General features: G+C 33.7%; 1 protein-coding gene across 2 annotated transcripts; it reads left to right on the forward strand.

Moving 5' to 3' along the window:
- Window positions 1-10: 10 nt before the first annotated feature.
- Window positions 11-26,755, forward strand: LOC126977911 (GRIP and coiled-coil domain-containing protein 2-like). Of its 2 annotated transcripts, none has more exons than XM_050826592.1 (21): window positions 11-228; window positions 511-901; window positions 2,960-3,142; window positions 5,362-5,576; window positions 6,257-6,482; window positions 6,562-6,659; window positions 7,197-8,568; window positions 8,650-9,105; window positions 9,180-10,466; window positions 10,540-10,863; window positions 12,103-12,432; window positions 12,961-13,428; window positions 13,500-13,823; window positions 14,162-14,584; window positions 15,157-15,233; window positions 16,699-16,953; window positions 17,230-17,326; window positions 19,574-19,779; window positions 23,103-23,219; window positions 23,972-24,085; window positions 26,609-26,755. In XM_050826592.1, exons 1-21 carry the CDS (start codon window positions 193-195, stop codon window positions 26,654-26,656), a joined length of 7,047 nt encoding a protein of 2,348 aa, XP_050682549.1. In that variant the 5' UTR covers window positions 11-192; the 3' UTR covers window positions 26,657-26,755. The 2 variants fall into 2 exon arrangements, with proteins under 2 accessions (XP_050682549.1, XP_050682548.1); XM_050826591.1 differs by having other exon boundaries at window positions 17-228; window positions 15,157-16,328.
- The last annotated feature ends 908 nt before the right edge of the window (window positions 26,756-27,663 follow it).

A 27,663-nucleotide genomic window follows, 5' to 3' on the forward strand; every position in this document is an offset into this window, starting at 1 on the left:
GTGTTTTTAAATTGAAGTTTATAACGAAAATTCCAATTCAAATAAAACGTTGGAGATGAGTGAATTAAATTTAAATATGTAAACCGAATGATTTTTGCCCAGTATTTTATTATTTATCTCTTGTGATAGTTGTTTATTTATACAATTTTATCCATGAATTCTCATAAACACCAGTAATAACAGACTTACAAAATGTTGGAAAAGTGGAAGAAAATCTTGTCTAACTGGGTACGTATTTTATCCAGCTTTTTAAAAGTATTTTAAAATGAATATTATATCAAATCTTATCTAAACATATTCAGATTGAATAGCTATTTTTTTTTCGAATAGACCAGGTGTTTCGAAATGTGTGCAGCTGACGCCTTTTTTGTGCAAGTGTTTGTAACGTAAAACGAATATAAAAAAATTGCTTTTCATACTTAGCTTACTAAATAATCACTTCCTTATATTATTTTTTGGCTAGTGAACTGCACTAAATGTATTAGGATTTTTATATTACCTTATTTTCAGATAAAATGCTATTCTATTAATGATAATAAAAAAGTTCCTGTTAATATTGATTCATTACTTGACATAATTTGTTATTTGCGGGATAATTTTAATTTGAATGAATCAAAATCTTCTCTGCTGGAAGCTCACACTTTGAATGAGTTCATTGTGGAAAAATATCCTGACTTTATTTTCGAAAATGGAACACCCGAGCCAGTTAATGAAACAGATATACATATAGCTGCATCCCTCTTACTATTTTTTATGTGTGTAAACTCAAAAGATTTGGACCTGAAGAGTGCTATGTGTAAAGAACTAAGTGTTGAGGATCAAGAAGTAATTTTGAAGTTCAGTAAGTGTTTGATGGAGTGCCACAGTGTGACCTATGCTGATGTCTTGTCAGCTATTAAAGGTATATATTTTTTCAAACCAATTTATTTAAAGTACAGCACTGAATATGCCTACATAAACACACTAAAAAACTTTTTCTAATAGACAAATATCTTGATTTGGATTTTTGTAAACAATTGGTTATAATCCGTACTCTTACAATATAAATAATAATATTTATATATAAGCATTTTATTCATTATATTATTCTCACAAATAAAATATATATACTAAAGTTTAAATTAATCTTCTGCCTCAATATCCCGGTGCCTTATTCGACAAGTCTTTGTTCTTTTCAAATTAAAAGCCTTTAAAGAGATTCATCAAAAATTGTATGACCTACTTACTGATTTTCTAAATACTTAACGGAACAGCATCTGCTATCTACTCTTGTCGGACATTCATAGCATGAAAACCCTCTCCATGCCATTTACACTTTCAAACTATCATGCATGCAACACACTACTATGTAAATATCCTATGTGTACCTGACATATTGACGACCCATATAGCCGAATGGTTAGTGACTCTGACTACTAAGCTAGAGGTCCCGGGTTTGAATCCCGGTAGGTGCAATCATTAATATGAATGTTTGTTTCCGAGTCATGGATGTTTATATGAATTTATGTATGTTTAAGTAAGTATATTGTATTAAATATATCATTGTCTTGTACCCATAGTACAGCCTAGTTTGGGGCAAGATAATTTGTGTAAAAAGTGTGTCAATATATTATATATAGTTATACCCTCTATTTTACCCAACTTGATGTCCACGGTTTTTTAGTGTTTTACCAACTCACTCTGGGTCTAAACCCAGAGTGAGTTGGTCAACTCCACATGCAAACCATTGATTTATTTTTTGCAGGTGTGTTAATGTTTATTACAATGTAGTAATGTAAATGTAATTGCTGTAGCTAGTGAAATTACTGGGCAAATGAGACTTAACACCTTATATCTCAAGGTGACGATCACAGTTGTAGTGCCACTCAGTATTATTGGGGCTTTTCAAGAATCCTGAGTGGTACTGCATTGTAATGGGCAGGGCATACATCAATTACCATCAGCTGCACATCCTGCTCATCTCATCCCTTATTTTCATAAAAAAAAAGTGTTCATTTATAATACTATGAAAATTATAAAATCGTAACTCTGAGAGGCAGTTTACACCAAAATTAAACTCAGCAATTCATCTGTTTATAAATAGAAGTCTGCTTAACCTAAATAACTATCTATTGTTTTTAATTATTATAAACATTAATCTACTGTTAAAGCTTAAGATGATTTCACAGGGACTAAACCAAAAGTGTGTCTTGAGAAAGAGTGAGTAAATGGGGGATATGGAAATAAAACATACTACATAATATTATTATGTTCAAATTTCGTATATATGTAGTTATTAAATTATACATTTATAAATCACATTACATACATATAGTGTAATTATATTTATAATCAGGTTATTATAACATACTGAATTACCTAATCAATTTAGGTTTGACAGATAGATTTTGATGCATAAGCAATTACAAGATTTTTGGCATAATTTACCTTGTGCAGTGCATCTTTGCTTGGATTCAATGAAGCTGCAAGGCTTCTTAAATCATTAACAGCTGATAATGCCTGGGTATTTGACAAAAACATAGTTGACTCCCCTTCATCTTCAACATTATAACTTAGGGCCTATTTTTTCATGTTATTAACATTCTATTTATTTATTTATGTAAGATTACCTACAGAAACTACAACATACATTCCACTATAATTACAACATACTTAAAAAACATATGTGATTCTACTTACAGGCAATCAGACATGCATGAAACATAATTTTATGACAATTGTTTGTCAGCTATAAAGTAATAACAAATTATATAAATCTAACAAATATTTTACATCTACTTCTACACAAATAAGAAGAAAAATATATAAGAACAAATTTAAATTCTCAAAAAGGTCTTCAATTTATTAAATTTGGTATGGTGCCACATTGTCATCAAAGGAAGAATGTCCAGGAAAACCCTGCAGTATTACAGGTTCTTTTCCTGTTCTTATATTAAATGGATTATTGATGTTTTCACAGAGGCTTGTGGCCAGGGTGATGTTGACAACAATCAACAGTTCGCTGTGCCCGAAACACCTCCTGCTGTTAGAGGACTACATAATGAAGTCCGTAATTTAAAAGCTGCTCTGGACACTGAGAGATTTGATAAAAATTATATACAGGATGAACTCAACAGGACTAACTTGAAACTTGACAAATTGAGTAAGTAACAGTTCTATTTATTCTGTTAGTGTGATTGGAGTAGAAAGTTAAAAGACATTATTAATCTATTTTTTGTGGTCACTATCACAGTCATTCTCTTGCAATACGAAAGGAATCACAGGAGCATTGCCACCCATTTAAAAAGGTGTAAATACTTTTTTTAAGGTGTCCATGCCGAAATACCATAGAAAAAGTTCATTTCATGTTGAAGAAAGTTTCTTAAAACCTGCACTGTCTAGGAACACCAGGCATCTAGATGGTGGGGACAATATCCTAATTTGTAACATCTCATGCGAAGGTGGAGTTCTCCAACAATTTGAGCACATTTGCATTGCATGTGTTTGATGCAGGAGTTTGCCTTCTTTGAAGTCTATTATATAAGTTTATTCACATATTATTAAATTTTTAGGGTTCCATACCTGAAAGGTTATAGTGCATATATATATAAACCTATCACTGAGACCCTGCTGTTCATTCATCTGTCTGTCTCTCATCTCATAACCATCTTGTAACGTCAAGAAATTTGAGAAAGTGTTACTAAAATGGCTATAACAAGTAATAAAATCCAAGTGAATTCCAAAATGGTGACCATGCTATTAAAAAAATATTAAATTATTATTTCATACAATATTTATGTTCGAAACATTTCCATTATTATAAGATGTTGCTGATCTAGTTAATGTAAACTCAAACAGTGCAAGTAGTGGATTAATATGATATAAATGGAGAAATGGATTATACATGTGTGTGTTTTAAGCATGTGTAAATGCAAAGTTTAAATTACACCCATAACACACTACATAATGTGTTTTGCGGTGTGCCAATTGACCATGGTTACGAAGAATGCAATATATTCTCTTGTTCGTTAGTATAATGGAACATTTAAATAAAACACTTTATAAAGGATTAAAACGTGTGTAACTGTGATTTTTTATTACATTTTGCGCAAAAGTTACATTTTTATAATTATTTTAGTTAACCCGATGTTTTGTGACCTTTCCAGATCACATTTTCAGGTGGACTGCTTATGTGCTCTGGAAAAATCACTTGGGTTAATCAAAGAAAATAATATATTGGAACATTTGAACACTTTAAATATAATTAATCGTGTAAATTTTGAAATTTGAAAAAAAAAAAACATGTAAAAAACTCATGCTATTGAAAATTCAATACAAAAATGTGTATTGTGCAGTTTATTCTTAAGACTTAATTAGTTCATTTGAGGCCATAGTCTTGTAATAATTTGATTTGTGAGAGCTGGGCAAAGCCATATAAGTTTTAATCTTCCTCACAACGCTAGAGCTGATTAAGAGTAGTTGGTATTTAAATTATTTTAGTATGCATAGATTATGTAAGTATGCATAGATCTCAATATTGCCAAGTAACTTTGAGCTCTAAGCTAGGAACACCACATATAGATGTTTGAGTTTTATAATTACTACTTATGCTAACAATAGTTAACACTATTGTCAGTATTTATATATATTTAAGTATGTTTCAAATCGGACTGTCTATCAAAATCTAATCTTCGGTGTACTGAAATTTATTTTATTTATGTATACTGACAGCATAATAACTTGAAGGTGTATAGGTTATAGGAATCGGTATTGGGGATGTATCGCGTCCGGAAAAGGGTATCGCACATAATAAAATACAAAAGTGGAAGCCACAAAACTTAAACACTACTTTCTTTATGTAAATGTGATGAGTTTAAAATGCGCCACATATATATTATACTTTTGTGATTCTCGCCAGGTTGAAAATTAAACATTCCATTCCATATTGCATCACACGACCATCAGGCATTAACTGACCCTAATACTTCGTGATAAAAAACTTGAAAAGAGGCACAACTACAGCTGGCATTCCACAGACACCTCAATCCACAGGCATTGTAAATAAATCACCGTACTATCTTAGCATTTAATCAACGTGTTTTACTTTTAATATTCAACTTGTAATATTATTATATTGGCAAGGTCTCACAACTCTGTCATGATAAAGTTAATATCAAAGCTCCTATTTTAGATAAAAGCTGCCTGATTTAAACTGCAGGATTTTTTGTTCGCATTTACACATTTTAAACCTATAAAATTCTTGACAGTTCAGAGTTATTACAATAAAATCTATACTTAACTAAATTCCTGTATCGCCTAGTTAGAGGGCATCTATGGATGGAGAAAATCCATTCTTATTAGATAATTATCAATTTGTTTCAGGCAAAGAAAAAGAAGAATATAAACTAGAGATAGTCAATCTTAAAGGGAGGATATCACTGTGTTGTGGAGAAAACAGGGAATGCAAGGAGTCGGAAAGTTCCCAAACAAACTCTGAAAAACTTTTGAAACAATTAGACACACGTGAAAAGGAGCTCTTGAATATTCAAGAACAGTATGAAGATCTGCGTGATGAACGTGATCTGTTAAAGGATAAGGTGATTTATAGGCTGTTTAATAAAGATAATATTAGAATGTGGATTCACTGTTGCTAGTTTGAATCTAGATAAAGTACCTATCTTTAATATATTTTAGGGCGGGTTTTTGTATATGTTTTTACACTTTTTTCTAATTTCAATTCAGTTGGATTATCAAAGAGCTTAGCGTTAGCGCCTTAAAACTGCCGAAATGCAGCAACTGATATTTTGTTACCTTTGCATATCTTTAAACTGTTAGTGAAATGACTGGGCAAATGAGACTTAACATCTTGTCTCAAGGTGACGAGCGCAATTTTTTGGGTGCAAATTGCAGTGCTGCTCAGAATTTTTGGGGTTTTTCAAGAATTTTGAGCGGCACAGCATTGTAATGGACAGGGCGTATCGATTACCATCAGCTGAACGTCCTGCTCGTCTCGTCCCTTATTTTCATTGGAAAAAAACATAAATTGGTAGAAATCCAAATCCATAAAACGAGCCAGCACTGTCGGATGTTGGTGGTTGTTGCGTATTTCGAAGCAAGCATTTGATAGTATGAACAGCAAATCAGAAATAGCTGTAAACAATATTAAAACCAGCCAGATACATATGGCACAGCCACAGAGATTTTACCACAAGTTTGATTGATTAAATGTTAGGCATAATGTATGAAATAAAGTAATTGAATTGTATTTTTATTTTAGCTCGAGGAATCAAAACGTGAATATGAAAAATCGATTGCTCTTAGACAAGAAGAAGAATCCAGAGTAAGTCAGCTGATTCAAGAACTAGAAATTGAACGAAATAATGCACAAGCATTGAGAGAATTGGTGGCAGAACTGCAGCAACACAACCGTCTCAACGGATTGGACACAAGTCAGTTGGAATGTGATGAGCTTGATGCTAGTATACATTTGCCTCAAAATACATGTAAGCCTTTTATAAATTATGCTCTAAAATTCTTATTAAAAAAATCTAAATATTTTATGTTGGTATATTTTGTTTACAGCTGTTTGTAGTGAAGCTTGCGCCAATGTAATTGAAGTGCAATTGGGAGAAGAAAGGGCGAAAATTGTTGTCCTGAATGAACAAATTGGAGTGCTGCAGGTAACTTGATAAAGAACAGCATAGGTTATTAGGTTACCAAAATTATAGATATAATTATTAAGATGTCTAGATGTATTAAAAGTCTATGATAAAAAGTAATAACTTAGGATGATCTGAAAAAATGTAGAAAAAAAATATCTAAAACAAACTGTTTTTAATAATTTTGCATCTTTAAAATTAAGTTCGGAATCAAGAACTGAGGCGTCGCAGAATAACGGCGTGTAACCCCGATGAGTCTGCTGAAGTTGCGAGTATGTGCGTCCGTTTCAAATTATGTGAACTTTTAAATGCTTTAAAGTTACTGCATATATTTATTAAATCTATATAGATTATACTAAAATAAATTAATTATCCTTTAGATAAGGGTTTTCTATATTATGTAAAGTTCCAGTAACTATCACAACCTTGAGTCGATTTTCAGGACAGGACTGGTCATACGTCCGTATTATTAATTTCAATCGATTAGTTTAATATTGATGATACCTATTTCAAAGTTTAACTTTAAACTGTTTAAGTTAAACGACCTAATTTTTACAGAGTCAATTAAATGATATAAATAAAATATACAATGACGAAAAGTTATCATTTGCTAGTATGTTATCAGACAAGGAAAATGAGATAAAATCTCTAAGTGATAAAATTAATTATGAGGTTGAAGAGAAAAATGCTTTAAAATTGCATTTTGATAATGAAATTAATAAGTTAAACAGTAATTTAAGAGACCTAGAACAGAAGTTGCGAGAAAGTGATGAAACATCAGCACGGATTATTGAAGCGAAAATACAAGACATTCAAACCCTCCAAAATGAAAAATTATCATTGTTAGACAGCTTGGCAAATGTCACAACTAAATTGGAAAATGTTATTAAGGGTCTTAATTTGGAAATTGAAACTGAAAAAAGCTTAAAAATGAAAATGAGGGAAGAATACGAAAATAAAATTATGAAATTAAATGAGAAAGTACTAAACAGAAGCAATGAGTTAATCGAATTTCAAAATAAAATAGAAGAAAAAGGGGAAATTATTGAAAAACTACAGCTTGAGCTTAGAAATGAAAAACATCTTAAAGATGAATTATCTAATAAATATAATGATGAAATTTTGAATTCTAATATTCAAATAGCAGCTTTTGATGAGAATCTTCGGCAAAAAGTGGAGGAACTTAACTTTTTACATAAACAATTACAAGATACCCTTTCCATAAATTCTAATATGAAGAAAGACACTGAATATTTGAACAGTTGTGTTGTTCAATTGCAAGATGATAAAACTAAGATTGAAGCAGAAAATCGACAATGCATTTTTGATATTAAAAATCGTGACATTAAAATTAATCAATTACAAAATGATCTCGAAAATAGTGAGAGGTCCTTTAAGGAAATGCAGAATAAATTGTCTTGTGATCTAAATGAATCACAGGCTACAATAGAAACTTTGAAGAGTCAATTGCAAGATGAAATTGAATATAAGTTCAATTTGCAAATCCGATTGTCTAAAATAGAAAGTATGTTGGTTGAAAAAGATAACAGAATAAGGGAAACGGAATCAAGAAATAAGGAAGTTATAGAGAGATTGGGTTACCAAAATTCCAAATTAGAGGAAATAAACAAAGAGTTATCAGCAAATAATGTAGATTACGATAACACCATAAAAGAACATAAACAAAAGAGTGAAAAAGACATTGAATCACTTAATGACGATATTTCTAATAAAATTGAAGTGATTAAATCAATAACTGAAAAACTTGAAATTGAAAGGTCTCAGACTAGTAGTTTAAAGGATTCCTTGAAGCAAGCTGAACAACAAAATGGTCAATTATTAAGTGAGCTAAACATTAAAATCAAAGAGGTTGAAACTCTTGAATTGAAGGTTCAAAAATTATCACAAACAATCAACGACAATAGTGAAGGTTACTAAATTTTTTGTTTAAGTAAACATCTGTATATACTTATTAAATAACATAAATTGTAATGTTTTCATTGTTTTGCAGCAACAAAATTATTAGAAAGTAGTTTAAAAGAAAAATCAACTATGTTTGATCAGTTAGCAAAAGACTTCAACACAGAGACGACAAGACTCGCAACAAAGCTTAATGAAAATGATAAAATAATGGCAGATCTTAAGTCTACAACTAATTCTACCATCGAAACACATCAGGTGACAATACAGACATTACAAATTGAATGTAAGAGTTTGACAGAAGCTCTACAAAATGCACAAGAAAAGCAAAGGGTATATGAAAAAGAAAAAGAATTTCTAAATAACCAATTGATTGAAGAAAATTATCTCCGAAGCAAATTTGAAAAGGAATACTTGAACAAATGTTCACAATTAAATAACATAACTTTGCAGTTAAACGAAGAAATTTTAAGGTATAAAGATACAATCTCAACTCTTTGTAACAAGATTCGAGAGCTTGAAAGAGACAATGAAGAGAAAGACAATAGTAAGTATTTTTATTTGACTGACATTTTTTGGTATTGAAAATTTACTCATTAACTATAATTTTATGTTTTGTAGAAATTCAAGAAATGGAGGTAGTTACTGCTGAAATGCATTCAAAGCAAAGTGAAATTATTATCCAAAGAGATGTAGAGTTGGATAAAAATAAATCAACATTTAATAGATTACAGCAAGAAAATGAAGAGTTAATAATAAAATTAGGGCAGAATATTTTACTTCATGAGAACCTAATGAAAAACAAAGATATAATAATAAATAATATCGAAAGTAGATTGCATGGTGTTCTGAAAGATATTGAAACACAGAAACATAATTATGAGACTTATAAGAATGAATGTGAAAAGAATAGTTCTCTTAAGGATGAAGAACTAATGGAAAAGCTTACAGAAATAAAAACATTAAAGGATGTGATTCTCGAATTAGAAAATTGTGTTACTGAAAAAGATAAAATTATAACTTGTTTGAATATTGAAAACTCTAAATACAAAGAAGATTTATTCATACTCAATACAGAAATAAATAGCTTAAGACAAAAATTGGAAGAGAACAACCATGGTTATATTGAATTAAGAGATTCTCTGGACTCAGAAAAGATGGTAAAAGATTCACTTGAAACTGAAAAGAAAAATCTATTACAGGAAAATAAAATTTTATTGCAGAAAGCTATTGATGATAAAACTCAATATGAAGTATTAGAAAACGAAAGAGACTCTTTACTCAATGAGAAAACTATATTGGTTCAAGAATTATTAGAAGAGAAATCAGTTCGAAAATTAATAAACGACGAGAAAGATATGCTAGCGAGAGAATTGACTACTTGCAAATCTGTGTTTGAAGAAGAGAAAGCAAGTCTCATGCAGCAATTAAAAGATCTAGATTTTGAAAGAATCGTATTAGAAAAAGAAAAATCTGATTTTAAAGACGCAAAATTGGAATTTGAAGAAAAATTGGCAACTGAAATTTTAAGTAGAATGCAGCTTGATAAACAAAACAATAATCTCATAATGAACAATAAAGACTTATCCGATCAACTATTCAAACTAAAAGAAACTAGAAATAAGTTGGAATTAGAAGTTTTAGATAAAAGTGATGAGATTGCGCAATTAAACGAAATGAAAGAAGTACTACTGAGTGATAAGGCCACTCTGAAGCATGAAAATGAACTTCTCTTGCAATCTTCAAATGAAATCAAAATCGAAATGGATAAAATGACAACTGAAAAAGTGTTTTTAACAAATAAATTAAGAGAAGCTGATGAGAAATATTCACTTTATTCCATGAACACACAAGATGAAATCCAAAATCTTGTATTAGAGTTTAATGATCTAAAGTCTGAGTACAAAAGTATGTATTTATTTTTTCGTTGTTAGTTTTTGTTATTGACTGACTACAAATAAAACTAAATATGTTATTTCAGAACTTCAAGATACAAATAATAGTGTTGAAGTAATATTAAATTCAGAGTTTACAAATGCTAGTGATAAAATTAAGTCTTTAGATATTGAAGGTATTCAGAAGGTTATTGATGTTGGAAGTAGTACAACTTCTGAGAAATGTAAATATTTTGCAAGCGTTGTAGATCTATTAATTCAAGTTATATCTGAAATAAAGGAACAAGGTGATATTCTTAAACAAGAGAACATTGATACTGTAAATGATTTGGAAGAGAAGAAATCAAAGATAAGTCAGCTTGAACTAGACTTAGTAAATTTAAGAAAGAGTGTGGAAGAGTATAAAACAAGTAAGTAAATAGTATTTTATTTGATATTAATAATTAGGAAATAATATAGACAGATTTTTTTGCAGAATTCAGGATTTCATCTAAATAATATTTTCAAAATGTGACAATTATCATCATCAAATTATTGTAATAATAATAATAATTTTCTTAAAACTTATATAACAATCTTTTTATTTAAAAAAACAATTTATTTTCTTTTTTGTACGGTTTTTTGTATAATATAAATATTAATGTGCTGTAATGAACATTGTGTACTTTGTTTCTTATAAGCAACTACCGGTCAGTTTTAGAAGAGGTTATACCTGCTATAAATGACACACCGTCATCGCTTCGCTTAAAAATCTGTTCAACAAGCCGCCACTAGATACATAGATAGGTCATATTATACTTGCATTTAAGCCATAGTTAGTCATTTCACATTCACCAGTGGCAGGCTCCTTTGCACCGGCTAGATTATGGGTACCACAACGGCGCCGTAACTATTACTTTACATCCACACAAAAAATTTATACGTCTAGATAGTTTCTTGCTGTTTGACATTCGATAAAAATAAGGCCAGGAATATTACTTACCAGTGGGAGGCTCCTTTGCACAGGAAGCCGGCTAGATTATGGGTACCACAACGGCGCCTATTTCTGCCGTGAAGCAGTAATGTTTTACACATACCTTACTGTGTTTCGGTCTGAAGAGCGCCGTAACTAATGAAATTACTGGGCAAATGAGACTTAAATCTTATGTCTCAAGATGACGAGCGCAATTATTGTGCCGCTCAGAATTTTTGGGTTTTTCAAGAGTTCTGAGCGGCACTGCATTGTACTGGTCGGGGCGTATCAATTACCATCAGCTGAGCGTCCTGCTCGTCTCGTCCCTTATTTTCATAAAAAAAAACTTCATCTTATTTGGATGTAGTTAAGCAGAAAGGACTCAAACCACACTTTGGTAAAAATAGAGTTAAGCATGCCATCGTACTCCTGAAGGTCGAATCTGCTATGTAGTGAAAAGCCTATTTTTAAAATCTACAAGATGTGGAAGATATTTAGAGCTGAAACTTCAAATACTAATAATTCAAAAGTGCCTTAGTGTGGTTTGAGTCCTTATTGCTTAACTACGTTCATTTATTGCTGATATTTCAATTAATTAAGTACATATATTTTTATTAAGATTACATCCTAAAATTTTTATGACAACAATGAATGCAAAAGTGTGAATTTAAAGAAATTCTTATTTTATCATTTTTAGAATTATCACATCTAAAACAAACATACAATACAACAGTAGAAGCCACAAACAAAGATATCCAAGTGCTGCAAGCTGACAATCAATCATTGAACAATGAACTAACAACACATAAAATTAAATTGGAGGAAAAAGTCCACTCTTTGAAGGAAAAACTCATTGATAATGAAAATTTAACTGACAAACTGAAGAAAACTTATGAATGCCAAATAGATAACTTAAACTTGATGATAACAAAACTGAGTAACTATCTAAAAGAAAAAACGACAGAATTAGAAGGGGCAAGGAAAGAGATTGAACAACTGCAAATAAATGTTGAAGAAAAAACTAAAAGTAAATATACTACATTTATTATAACTGACTTAATGTTAACTAACACTCATCAAATACTTGCATTGCCTTCTCTTGTTTCGTATTGTGATTTATTTATTTGGAAAACTAACTGTGTTAGAATTGCTTAGTTACTAAACATTTTCATTGTGAGCACGATTTAAGAATTTTCGCATATCGAAAATATTACATGGTCAGGATTTAGAAAAGGAATTTGGAGAAGGCCTTTACCTAATCTGGGATCCATATCTCAAAAATCTTAAAAATATAACAAATGTACTAAGAACCTAGATTAAGCAAATATTACTAACAAAAAATAACAATATCTAGAATATATATATTTTAGAGATATGGAATAAATGCCTATATTGTTATACCATGTAAAAATTTAACCTATTTCAATATCGAAAAAACGCGAGGGTAGGGTAAAAAAAATATTAATTTATTGATTATACTGCTATTTTTATGCCAGCAAAAGTCGTGAGCGATCAGTTATTATTTTGTTTGTTATAACTGTCTAAATATTTTCAGCAATCAAATGCCTTGAAGAAGAAGTGAAAGTAGAAAAACATAATCAAGAGAAGTTAATCGGCGATTTTGAGTCTGAAAGGCTAGTTCTCAAGAATATGGTTACAGTGACAGAATCAATTATGGAAGATCAAAAAGTCAGCTCACATAAATCCATTACAATTTACGAAAAAACGATTGAATCATTGAATCAGGAAATTGAGCTTCTAAAATCTCAAATTGAGACTGAGAAAGGAAATGCTTTTACAAGTTTGCAAGAAAAGGAATTTGCTTTAGAGTGTATTGTTGCGGATTTGCATAAGGAAAGAAATCAAAAAGAGACAATTGAAAGTGAGCTGAATGCACAAATTAAATTACTAAACGAAAAAAAATCCAATATCACTACAGAACTCAAATCAAAGAATACAGAATTGCAAGGCTTACTTATTCTCAATAAGCAATTATGTGAAGAACTAGATTCATATAAAAGTGGTATGTCTTAAATATTTATTGTTTTATATTTTAAAATAGTTCTTCTTAATAAATTCATTTTATTTTTACAGTCATAGCAATGAGAGAGGCTGAAAATACAAAACTTAAAGTCACATTTGAGGAACTTAAACAAGACCTCAAGGCACAGTATGAAGATAAAAGCAAAATTGAGAATTTACTTCTGGAAAAAATAAAATGTCATGACGAGTTTATAAATCAGATAACTACTTTGGAAAACGATAAAGAAGAATTGATGGTAGAGCGTGATAATTTAAAGAGAGATTTGAAGGAAGTTTCTGACAAAGTAATAATGAATGAGGAAAACGAACAGAAACTCATTGATCTTATGAAGGAGAAAACGAAACTCATTAATATTTTAGAGGAAAAATATGCAGGTACATGATTAATAATACCATCCTGTGTATAAAAAAATGTTGCTTTTAATTAGACAATATTATAAATAAATTAAATTTGATAACAAAACTTTATGAACGATGCGGGACTCGAACCCGCGAGCTCACGTTCCGTGCGAGCCCTCTTTAACTGAGCCAATCGTTCGAGTATCGTTGATAAATCTTCTATGTCTTGTTGATACATTTTGTTTTCAAATTTAATTTGTGTAATTAATCCCAGTGAGGGTCACTCTAAAAAATAATCTAATAAGCTAGCTATGTATACAAATTATTTTATTTTTTATTTTATTTTGTTATCTTTTAAATTTAATTACTTTTAGAAATAACACGATTAGAATCTCTATTAAAAACTGAACATAAAGATAATAAAAGTCTCCAAGATTCTCTGGATAGCGAAAAATTAAATAATACGAACAAATGTTCCCTGCTCCAAGAAGAGGGATTCAAGAAGGAAAAAGAGATTGAGTTACTGAAAACAAAACTTATGTCAGTCTTAAGAGATAAAGAAGAATGTATTTCAAAACTAACTGAAGAAAAGGACGCTGTTATTAATGAACTAAATAAACAACTGACTCAAGAAAGAGATTATAAACAGAAGAGTTTAAAAGAGATTTACGACATGACAATGGAAATATCTGAACTTAGAAATAAATTACTTGAGATGCAACATGAGTCAGACACAGTAAAAATGCTTAGAAAAGAAAATGAAGAGCTGTTTAAGTTGGTGGGACAAAGAGAGACATGTGAGTGATTTTGGTGATATTTCATTTCAAAAAACTGATTCGTAAAATCCACTTAAACTCTTTAGAAATTTATGGCAAATAAAATAAGTAAAAAAAAACTTATTAATTTAGTGGTGTTTTTACTTATTAAGTATTGTAAAGTTTATATCATATTTATATATCTTATGTCTGGACCTAAAAAAAATCTTAATACTAAATCAATTTTAGTTTGGACATGGGAAGTAATTTTCTTAGGTAAATTTATAATTTAAAAATATTATGGTAAGACTATCATAAAATTTTTGATAAATAATACCACATTAAAATGACTGTTATATAAAATACTACTTATTTAAGGTTAAGTAAACGAATGGTAATTGTACAGCTAAACATGACGTGGATATCTTCTAAAAAGTGTACACCCAACTTCCAGTAACACTCCAGTGATTCCTCTGTATGTAGTTGCAAGAGACTTGGTGGTGATGACCACCTACCATCACATGACCCGCGAATTTGTTTCGTTCTATTCAATATGATAAATTATGTTTAAAATAATCCTCAAAACATTTCTAATGTTTTAATGCTTTTTATAGTTGCTGTCAGTCAAGAAAAATCGAAAGAACCCGCCAAACAATACGAATACCTAGAAAAGGAGCAACGCCACAATCAGGTAGATAGTAATTCTTCTGACACTCAATCTTCATTGGAAAGTTACAAAACTATTGCAGACCTAGAGCGAATTTTGCAAGACAAATGTCGGGCCATAACGGCATTGAACACTGACATCACATTCCTGAAGTCCCTCGTTGCTGAATCCGAGAACAAACTGCTCGATGTCTCCAAGGATCTTGAGATGAGTAAAGAGAATTGTCAACAATTATCAAGTCAGCTGAAGAAGATCGTACATCAAAAGAACGAAGAGATTGCCGAATTAAAGAAACAAGTGTCAAAAATGAGTGCGACAGAAACACGGGCAACGCAAATTATCAAGCTTTCTGCGAAATATCAAGCAATGATACTTAAGAGGGTTGCCGAAATTAAAAATAATACTGTGCTCAAAGAACTCACCAACTTTGGTAATTCTAATACTGATGGTGAATTAAAAAGAAACTTTAATGCAGGCTCTATTACTATGGACGAGTTGGAAAACTTCTTAGATACAACTGACAGGCACTTGAGACGGTGTGCTGAGAAACAGATGACATGGCAGAAAGAGAGAGATAGATTGTGTGAAGTAAACCGAATTAACGAATCCGAAATTATCAACATGAGGAAGTTCTTAACAGAGCTCTCAGTCAGTGTCAAAACATTTAATTCAGTGAGAGATTTGTATTCTCAGAAATTGAGCAAAGTGGTGTCCTTACAGAGGACATCTAGGCGAGAAATACTTAACTTGGATGGCGTCGTAACTGATGCAGCTATGTGTAAGTTAGAACGTGGCTATGCAGCGGTCATTCAGGACCTATCTGAGTGTGTAATGAACTTGGAGCGTTGGGTAGAACGATCCATAAGTCGGACAATATCTTCGGAGAAGATAAAACAAGCATTCACAAGTGAAACTGACCGTGCTTCTCTAGCATCAGCAAGCTTCCAGAACACAAGTCTAGAAATACAGCTTGAAGAGCTAGAGAATTCGTTCAAGAAACTTTTAGTAGAAGTCGGACAAGCACAGAAGGGAGAGGGTGCCAGGGACACACAGGCGGTCACAGTGATGGAAGTTCGAGCAGAGTACGAAGACAAGTTGAACCGGATGAAAGCTCAAATGGTCAGTATCGTTCCCATACTGTTGTTGATACTATTATACCAGGTTGTGTGGTGGTTCTATCTGCAGATGGATTACTGATTGGTTTGGCTTCTTATTTATTTATTTAAGATGACTTGTAAAGTCTATATATTTACATGAATAAAATATGTTTTAATGGATACTCTGGTTGTTTTATTTTTTTTTAGAGTTCATTAAAACATAGCTGTGTAGTATAGTCTCGCTTTGCGTTCACATTAAGGTAATTGATTTTTAATAATGCATGCTAAGCATGGCTCGGGCAATTACAAATTACTTAACAAATATGTTTTATAGCTTAAATGCAAATTCATTTGTTATATGGATAGTATCTTATGATGATGTTATATTTCAGAAACAACTTTTCCACGAGCAAATTTCGGTGTTCAAAGATAAGCAAAAGGAAGAGATAGCGAGTTTGGAGCGTGAATTGTTGGAATGTAAGAAGAAACTGAAAGAGTCGAGTCAAGCTTATGAGGATCACATCCGGGCATTAACAACTGAGCTGTGGAATGTTGGGGAGAAGTTCCTGGTTCAGAAAGGAGAAGCAGAGTGGCTGAAAAAATCTCAGCGTTCGGGCTCCTTGATGTCTTTGCAGCATGTCCACTCGGTACTATATTTGAATAACCATTTAGAAAATGTTCATTTTTTTACTTGTTTTTTTTAGTGTAGCCAGTTACAATTTATAAAAAAACTATGTGACAGCATTTTGAAAATATTTATAACAGCTCTCAGCTATTAAAAAGCTTTCAATATCTATGTATTTACAACTTTTTGGCTAAATTAATATAAAGAACTACAGCACTGTATCGCTTGGGTGTAACTCTCCTCCTATTCCCTAACTTCTCCACTTGAACTTGGTGAACAATGAAGTATTCATTTGCAGGGAGGTCTTGTGGCTCCATCGGAGGAGTCACACAGACAATCCGACACCCACTCGCTGAGGTCACTGCCTGTTCACAGCCACAACAACAAGGGCAAAGGTAATGTTCACTCTAATATCAAAAACTCAACTAGAATTAAGCTAACATTTACTGTTTATATAACAACTGCCGCTATTATTACAAATAATAAAAAACGTTGCGAATTTCAAAAGGGCCTTCACACTTCACACTTTACTAATTTTTTAGTGTAAACGTCTTCGGGAGCGCTGTGATTCTTTTGTTTTGAATGAGACTAGGTCGTCGTTGCGCTCGTTCATGTAAAAACGGCCTAATAATAATAATAATAATAATATCCGCGATAAGTACGACCTTGATGACGTCATACTGCGCTCGGTCAATGTATCCTTTATATACCTTTACTTGTTCATATTATTGTGTAAAGAATGAACTAGTACATCTTTTTTCTTTTTAGGATATTATATTTTAAAAGATATTTTTGGGAAAGGAACGACCCGTCCCACGACACCGCCACAAGCAATGAACGAACCCTATGGTTTTATTATTCTATAAGATGTTTTATTTCATGATTTAGATCTTGTTATTTCATCTGAATAGATTTTTTTATAAAGTGGTTTGTTGTTCGTCTCTATTATTGTCTACTGTATTTATGTTATACTAGTTGACCCGACAGACGTTGTTATGTATATAATAAATAAAATACTGTTTTTTATGAATTTGTCAATAATATTTCATAACATCAAGAATTATTTCGTAAAATATGCTCCCTGTTGTTGTAATGAAATTATTTTACAGCAGAACTGTCAAACCGTGCGTCAATAAATTCTCTCATAGAAAATATGTCCATACAAAACAAATATCGGACGACGGGGACACATCACAGAAAGAACAAAATTGTTGTTTTTATTTAATTCCGAACACTTTCATATTTATTCACCTTTTAAACCTTCCCTGGTAGAAATAATTCAAGACTAAAATTAGCCAAATCGGTTCAGCCGTTCTCGAGTTTTAGCGAGACTAACGAACAGCAATTAATTTTTATATATATAGATTTTTATTAACGTAGCAATGGATTTTAATAATACTACTAAAACAACGTATTACAGGTGGCTTTACAAGATCTTTAATTAATCAGATGACTAATTATACAAGGTTCAATACATATTCTATGTCGCATTGCCCTTCACACCAGATGAATTAATAACATTAAATTAAAAAAAAAATCTTTAGTATAATTGGTTGTAAAAGGTTTATGTACGGATTTTGCACATTTTACAAACTGCTCCAGAAGTAACAAGTTTATAAAATACAGGCTCTAAGTGCTGGTGACGATGAAATAATGTAAAATTAGTTTCATTGAGTATTTTCTACTCTTCTACTATTATTCAAATTCAAATATTTTTATTCAAAATAGGATTCAAAATCACTTATTGGACGTCAAAAACTACCACCCATTCAAAAGAGACTGCCTCAGACCTGAAAAGAAAGTGCGCAGGAAACTCAGAGGGGTTTTTTTTTAATATAAAAATATGGATTACAATGTGATATCGTATAATAAACATTAGAATTAAAGAGCCTGAGGGTGTTCGCTTAATTCTCAGTCCGTGGTGTGATAAATAAAATCGTTTATGCTATAGTAACCTTTCCCATACAAACGTTTTTAACAATTCTTTTAAATTTCGTAACACATTTGTTTTGTACATTTAGGACCTAGATTATAAATCGTGCGAATAGCCCTCTTCTGCAGCACAAAGATGGTATCTGTCATTTATACAGCCACGATCAATACTATAAGTACAATACAGTATTTATTGAGTCTTTGAAAAAGTCATTACTCAATGGCCTAAAAAAGCATTGTTTACCGTACTATAATGTTGTCAAAAAAGCACAGTTTTTTGGTGCCATAGATAACTAAATCTTGGCTAGGTATGGTAGCTTCATAGAAATGTTAGGTATTACGTAGTACATACTATATTACTTACGCAATAATTCCATGTTTAAATCATTAGATTAAAAATTATAATGTCAACTTAAGATAAAAAATATAATTTGCCAAGAGGCTGCTAGGCTGTAGGCTACGCGGGAATTACAGAATAATTCTGTAATTTTAATATTTACCACGTTGGCTGTATGGGTGTACCTTTGCCATTCCTCGAAGTAAAAATAAAACCACTCACCAGAGAGAAGTACCTATATACAATACAATTCTAAAATTATCTCGTCGTAGAAAATACAACTGTTGCATAAATTACTATGTAAGCATTATTGTCGTAAGTTTTATAATAGAACTCCGTTTTATGTATGAATAAATGATTAATTTGTGTGTAGAGAACCGCGGCGTGCACATGTCGGACGAGGAGGGTGAGGTGTTCGACAACCGCTACCTGCGCGAGCTGGCGAGTACTCCGCGAGGGCCGGACGCGCCGCAGAGACTGTCGGAGCTGCGCTGGCGCAACTCGCTGTGTCCGCCGCACCTCAAGAGCTCCTACCCCGCGGAGACGCAGTTCGCCGCGCTGCGGGAGGAGGACATTAAGGTGACTGCCGCTCGTATTATATAATATAATATTGACACTTTTACACTAATTATCTAATTTTAATTTAAGAGACCCCGCAAACTGCAGACTTTCGATCGGCCGATAGTTTGGTTGAGTTTGGATGTTAAGTGCGCACATTAGACAACTATCGGCCGACAGTTTTAGGGACGATTCGCTATTAGTTTTAAATCGGCTATTGATGAGTCTGGCCGACTAAACAATCGGTGGTGTGCGCGCCTAGAAGAGCGCTGTACTGATTTAACAGTCGGCCGATAGTTTGCTGACGGTTCAGTTTGAAGGCAATCGTGTAGCCCGTCAAACTTTTTTGTCGGCCAATACCGAATCGTTATAATGTGCGCACTCTCATACATCTTCATACTGATTAAGAAACCAACCAAACTATCGGCCGATCAAAAGTCTGCAGTTTGCGGGGTCTCTTAAACATACATTATATAAACATCCATGACTATAGAAACAAACATTCATATTCATCATATTAATGATTGCACCTACCGGGATTTGAACCCGGGACCTCTAGCTTAGTAGTCAGGGTCACTAACCATTCGGCTATATTGGTCGTCAAATTATGAGTAACACAACGGCCGTGAAGTAGTAATGTGTAAGCTTTATTATAGTATGCCGGTCTGAAGGGCGCCGTAGCTAGTGAAATTACTGGGCAAATGAGACTTGACATCTTATAACTCAAGTTGATGAGCGCAATTGTAGTACCGCTCAGAATTTTTGGGTTTATTAAAAATCTTGAGCGGCACTCCATTGTAATAGGAAAGGCGTATCAATTACCATTACCTGAACATCTTGCTCGTCCGTCCCTTATTCTTACAAATAAAATTTAAAGGCATATTGAGTGTGCCTGATATTTCAACACTATTTTCTATGTCATGCTCACGAGTGTCTCAAACCATTCTTGAATGATAAATATCCCGTTCAAACATAGGGAACACCATGGCAATTAATAAGTTAAGGAATAAAGCGTTTAATTTTTTTTTTTTTATGGAATAGGAGGACAAACGAGCGTACGGGTCACCTCGTGTTAAGTGATCACCGCCCACATTCTCTTGCAACACCAGAGGAATCACAAGAGCGTTGCCGGCCTTTAAGGAAGGTGTACGCGCTTTTTTTGAAGGTACCCATGTCGTATCGTCCCGGAAACATCGCACAAGGAAGCTCATTCTTCTTGAAAACCGCACTGTGGAGGACCGCCACACATCCAGATGGTGGGGATGATATCCTAACTTGTGGCGTGTCGTGCGAAGGTGAAATTCGGCGGCAGGAATCAGGTTAAACAGCTCTTCGGAACACTCCCCGTGATAAATGCGGTAGAAGACACACAATGAAGCGACGTCTCTACGCAACGCCAAGTGATCCAGCCGTTCACAGAGCACTGAGTCCCCGACAATTCGAGCTGCTCTACGTTGCACGCGGTCAAATGGATCGAGCAGATACTGGGGTGCACCAGACCAGAGATGACAGCAATACTCCATGTGTGGCCGGACCTGCGCTTTGTAGAGCGCTAGAATGTGGGCCGGCTTGAAGTATTGCCGTGCTCTATTAATGACGCCTAGCTTCTTCGAAGCCAATTTGGCTTTGCCCTCCAGATGGCCACGGAATTGGCAATCGCTCGAGATTTCGAGACCCAGTATTCCGATATTAGGCGCGGCTTTAAGAGAAGTGTTCTCGAAGAGCGGTGATAATCGGTAAGAGCGGTTTAATCACGAGTGTCTCTAAAAATCCTTAAATCGTGGTTAATATCTCAAGTGTCACAGGAAAATTTTCGTGTTATTTAAGCTGTGAACGCTTTGACCATCATTAAAAATAATACGGAGACCATTCAAAATTCTACAGATTAGCTGTTTTTCTTGAAATTTCTTCTTGTAAAACAACAGATGACTGGATGTTCATGTGTCTATATTTAGATGTGATGCCCATTCGACGGCAGGACTCAAGATGAACACAGCTATACGATATAATATGCAAAAAATATATAATTATCCGTTCGCAAAAGTAGTATTATCCGCTAGATCTTACCTTACTTACGAGCAAGTTTAAAATAAGATGATGATTCCACCTTCGCACGACACGCCACAAGTTAGGATATCATCCTCACCATCTGGATGTGTGGCGGTCCTCCACAGTGCGGTTTTCAAGGAGCTTTCTCCCTCGTACTACAAAGCTGTGGAATGAGCTTCCTTGTGCGGCGTTTCCGGGACGATACGACATGGGTATTTCCAAAAAAAAGCGCGTACACCTTCCTTAAAGGCCGGTAACGCTCTTGTGATTCCTCTGGTGTTGCAAGAGAATGTGGGCGGCGGTGATCACTTAACACCAGGTGACCCGTACGCTCGTTTGTCCTCATTTTCCATAAAAAAAGATGAAAAGACCAAATCTTCTACAGAATTTAATTTAATATGTCAGCTTGATACCAACGTCATGAACTACCATAAGATATCCCAATTAATAATTACATTTATTTAACTACTGTTTGTATTTAAATGCTATTTAAATACAAACAGTATATTTAAATGCTATTTAATATAATTATCACTTTGATTAGAAACAACTATTGTAGCATATAATATTTAGATCTTTATTTAACTTGATTCATGTAAGTTGGCACTACAGCTGTGCCAACTAACAGTTAGTAGCATCATCACGTTAGATGGTCGTGCCCTTTATAAACCAGGTCGCAAGTTCGAGGAGGCATTACTTATTCTGAATTATAAGGGGACACTATGCGTTAATTGTCTTTTAATTTTTAATAATAAGTGTATATTCTAAGTGTGGAAACTTTGAAGTACAGATGTAACAGTTTTATTATGTGCGTTTAAATTACCAACCCCTTCTACATTATAACACTAGAAATAAAGGATTGCTTGTAACTAATTCTAGTAGGCTTCTTAAGATACATAATAGCTTTAAAGGTAAATGTATACACTTCTATAATAAAGTCCCAGCCACTGTTCAGGCATTATCTATAGATGAATTTAAATGTTTTATAAAAATATCCTATTACTCCACAGCTGAATATCTATGTGATGGGACAGCCTGGGACTAGATTATGATTATTTTATAGCGATAGAAATTACTGTACAATATTGTATATTTTTATTGAAAAGAGCGCTAAAAATAATGCTGGGAGAGTTTCTTGCGTCGCTTCTTATCTCTCAGAGCGCCATTTGTTTCCGAAGCGGTAGTAATATCTAGTATATTAGAAATGACATCAAAAAGAATTCTTAAGGTATCAATTTTGAGAAAATAAATGCCTTTTCATATATTTGTGTAACAGTTGTTATGTCGTGTTCCAGTGCGCCGGTGCTGCATCCCTAGTACTACGTCCTCAGCGGAAGGAGGTCGGCATCACCGCGTACAAGAAGCCGGGCCCGCCAACGCCCAGTAAACAAGCCGGCAGACTGTCAGCCACTGTAACTATCACTTTACATCCACACACACAACTTATACGTCTAGATAGTCTCTTGCTGTTTGACATTCGATAAAAAACAGGCAAGGAATATTAGTTAACCGGTGGGAGGCTCCTTTGCACAGGAAGCCGGCTACTAGATTATGGGTACCACAACGGCGCCTATTTCTGCCGTGAAGCAGTAATGTGTACACATAACTGTGTTTAGATCTGAAGGGTGCCGTAGCTAGTTATACATGTATATAAACTATGACAGCTGTGAAAACATCGAAAAAATTGAGTTTAGAGTTAGAAGCTATTTTGAGCAATTCACGCAAACTAACACAGTGTCATAGAAATCGCGAGTGTAAGACGTAGTTTGTCACATACACTAAACTTTTTTATATGAAAATAAGGGACGAGACGAAGGAGGACGTTCCAGCTCAGATGGTAATTGATACGCCCTACCCATAACAAAGCAGTGCCGCTTAGGATTCTTGAAAAACCCAAAAATTCTGAGCGGCACTACAATTGCGCTCGTCACTTTGAGACATAAGATGTTTATGTTAAGTCTCATTTGTCCAGTAATTTCAGTAGCTACGGCGCCCTTCAGACCAACACACAGTAATGTTTACACATTACTGCTTCACGGCAGAAATAGGCGCCGTTGTGATACCCATAATCTAGCTGGCATCCTGTGCAAAGGAGCCTGCCACTGGTAAACTATTTTACCGCTCAGTTTAGCTGCTTGTGTGACGTGTTCGTTGTCGTCACCAGGATTCGGAGCTACGCGAGTCGCTGCGGGTGGAGGCGGAGCCGACTGCGTGTTCACGTAAGACGAGCACGCCATCACGACTGCGGGCTCTGTTCCGGACGGGGCGACCCGACGAGGTAACTGACAGTTATTACGACATTGACGCGAGTGCAGGGCGTGCATTCCATATTGGCAATAAGGCAGTGCCTACCTCTTAAAGAACCTACATAAATGTAGTGTTAATCTGTAGTTTTATCTGGTTCCGTTATTCTATTAAGTACCACTTCTTAATTGTGCACCCTCACTCATAAACCGATATTACCGATTCAATATTTGGACCTCAAAACCTAGTATGTACTATCGGACTAAGGCTTAACTACGACTACTAAAATCAATGCACGCCCCTGCGCGAGTGTAACACTATAAAATAAAACACTTTTTAAAGGAATAAAACGCGTGTAATTGTAACTGTGTTTTAATATTAGAATTTGCGTACAAGTTATATTTTTATTATTATTTTAGCTAACACAACGTTTCGAGAACTTTCCAGATCATGTTTTCAGGGGGACTGTTAACGTTGTTAACGTCAGCTAACTAAAATAATAATAAAAATGAAACTTAATCAAATTCTTACAAAAAAAATTGCGTGTGCACAAAGTACACATGTCAGAAGTGAAACCTGCATTGTGCATGAACCTCTAAACTGCATATGAAGTCCTGTTACATGTTGCTAGGATGATACATAATTTCAACCGCTATGAAAGACATTACTAACACCGCTACCATATTTATGTTCTCCTGGTGTATATGCAGTTATAAGTCGTGCGTATGACATAAGAATATATTAAGGTATACCTACTCGCGTCATACATAAAAATAAATTACACTGGCCTGCAAAAGTAAGTATCACACTTTTCAAATTATTTTTTTTTCTTAACTATAAAAGGTAGAAATTTAAGATTAAAAACGTTTTGTTGCAAATTTTATAGGGTTTAATTCTTAGAAACTAAAATTATACATTAGTAACATTTTTAACTTAAAAAAGATAAAACAATGAAAATAGACATTTTTAGTTTAATGTAAAAAAATTCAACTAAAATGTATTACATGTTATTTAATTTTTAATAACTGGTATTGCCTCCTCGAGCTCTGATTACAGCTTCGAGCCGGTTTGGCATACTGAACACTAGGTTTTGGAACCAATGTTGGGGAATATTCTCCCATTCTTCTACCAGGGACTGCTTTAGTGCCCTGAGGGTAGTAGGTGGTGGTCTGCGATTTCTGACTAGCCTCCCAAGCTCATCCCAGGCATGTTCAATCGGGTTGAGGTCAGGACTTCTTGATGGCCAAGCCATCACGCTGATACCGACCTCCTGAATATACTCTTGTACGATATGAGCCGTGTGTGGCCGGGCATTATCATGCATCAGCATCGATCCATCACCCATATTTGCTAAATACGGCCCTGCATACTCAATGAGAATCTCTTGAGCATATCTTTGCCCAGTGAGGGTGCCATTTTCTATGGCTACTAGCTCTGTGCGACCTTCTGAAGATATGCCAGCCCATACATGTACACTGCCTCCACCGTATTGGACTCTTTCTGGGATGCAGGCTTGAAGGTATCGCTCACCAGGTCGCCTGTAAACACTTCGCCTTCCATCAGAATTGTAAAGGGAGAATCGAGACTCATCAGCAAACAAAATTCTTGACCATTCTTCTTCGTCCCACTGCATGTGTTCACGGGCGTATCGCAGTCTCGCTACTCGATGCTGTCTCTCGAGTTTTGGGCCACTCGCTGGTCTTCGGGGTTTCAAATTTGCTTCAGCAAGTCTTCTTCCCACTGTACTATCACTAATGTAGTCCCTCCGGGTCTGAAGTAGCTGTTGCTGGACTTCAACTGCATTTTGGTGGCGATTTCTTAACACAGTGGAAATAATATAACGATCTTCTCGGGCACTGGTACATCTGGGTCTGCCATTACAAGGTCTCCTCAGATGGTATCCAGTCTCTTCGTACCTTCGCTTTACCTTCTGGACCGTTCGTACCGTCACACCCACCATTCTTGCAGTGCGACGCATACTGATGCCTAGTTCCAGAAAAGCCATGATCCTAGCACATTCTTCAACTAAAAGAGGCATGATAAATAAATGTTATGAGCTTTTAAGCATAAATTTTCAAAACAAGACCCATCGATCTTGAAAGAAATTTAAAACAGAAAGAAAAATGTGAATGGTAAAATTGTAATTCGGAAACGTCCACTTTGAAAAAGGATTGGTTTTGTTTTTGAAGTTTTTTTTCAGCCAATTCTTAAAAGAAGGTTACCAACTATAAAGTTTTTATGTACAAAATTAAATTCTCTTTGGAGTCCTTTTTATTTCGAAAGTATATCTTGTGAACTTACTTTTGAAGGCCAGTGTAGTATGCATATTTCTGTCTCATTCTCTGCCGGCTTCATCCTACACATTTTTGTATTTGTGTCTCTTACCTGTCGTTTTTTTCCGTTGCATCCGGTTTGAAATCACAACGATTCTATAGAAGTTTCACTTCAAAATATTTACAAAATTTTAAAGCTGAACTTGGAACTATATGTTTATACGCAGTCTAATTTCTACTCATTATTACTATCAAAAAACTAAACAAGAAATTATTTTTCCCAGGGAACACCCCGCAGCAGAAGACTCAGCAATCTGTTCAGGAAGAAATAAATGATTTGTGACTTTGACCCGCCGAATAATGATATTAACAATAATTTTATTAATTTATTTTTTATGTAATGGTTTTAATAAAACACAGTCCACCGTTAATTGCATTTTATTTATTACAAGTACACCACAAATATTACTTTAGCACCAACATTACTTACAAAATGTACAAAATTGTGCTCATTGCGTTACAAGATGGAGACTAATATTATCGCAAATATAAAATATTACTCATTGAAATTATAATTTCAAGATTAAAATGATCAAAATTACGTAATAATATGAAGGTTGGTACATAAATAATCATATATAATTTAATTTTCACATTTAGATACTTCGCATAGGGGTTGAGAAAATTTACAAAATTAAAACAATTCTTCGTTTTTACTATGAAATAATGATGAGTAAAATTTGTAACAAACTAACACAAAAGTAACAAGTTGAAGTTTGTTATTAAAATTTTCGGACGTTTGCGTTATCAGTTATTTTTTTTTTGGTTTCTTCGTCCATTATTAGGACAGGCAAAGGGTTCAAGCCCATACAGCCGTATTCATTATTTAATAATTGTCAAAGCCATCTTTGCAAGATGTTTACAAAATTGTTCTTTCTAAAAACGAAGAATAGCACGACGAATAAATCATTTTAATGATTTTTCCTTCGTTAGGCCAAAGAAGTATAACTTCTTGCGTGCATACATAAGTACACACACTTTTTTTTTTCATATTTTGATACTTCGCTACTCGAATCGCATAGGGGTTGAGAAAATTTACAAAATTCTTCGTTATTACTATTGTCCTTTTTTCATAGTATTAGGCCTGGTATCAACCAAAGCGGAGAGGAGAGGAGATGTATTTCGATAACTAATCAGATTTCGTTATTTCTACATCTCTCCTTTTAGCTTCGGTGGAAATGGATCAAGCGGAGAGGAGATGTCTCATTTTTCTATAGAATTTTGTGCCGCGTCGAGCGAACAAGAGTTATTTGATCTAGACATCACTTGACTGATTTCG

Source organism: Leptidea sinapis, chromosome 46 (genome assembly GCF_905404315.1).
Source record: "Leptidea sinapis chromosome 46, ilLepSina1.1, whole genome shotgun sequence".
Classification (NCBI taxonomy): domain Eukaryota; kingdom Metazoa; phylum Arthropoda; class Insecta; order Lepidoptera; family Pieridae; genus Leptidea; species Leptidea sinapis.

Bases quoted from the DNA above. Each gene is read 5' to 3' on its own strand.
- LOC126977911 (XM_050826591.1), top strand. From the start codon at position 193: ATGTTGGAAAAGTGGAAGAAAATCTTGTCTAACTGG. The intron at 13,429-13,499 runs GTATGTCTTAAA...TTATTTTTACAG, and splicing joins ACTAGATTCATATAAAAGTG to TCATAGCAATGAGAGAGGCT. The intron at 17,327-19,573 runs GTAATGTTCACT...ATTTGTGTGTAG, and splicing joins CCACAACAACAAGGGCAAAG to AGAACCGCGGCGTGCACATG.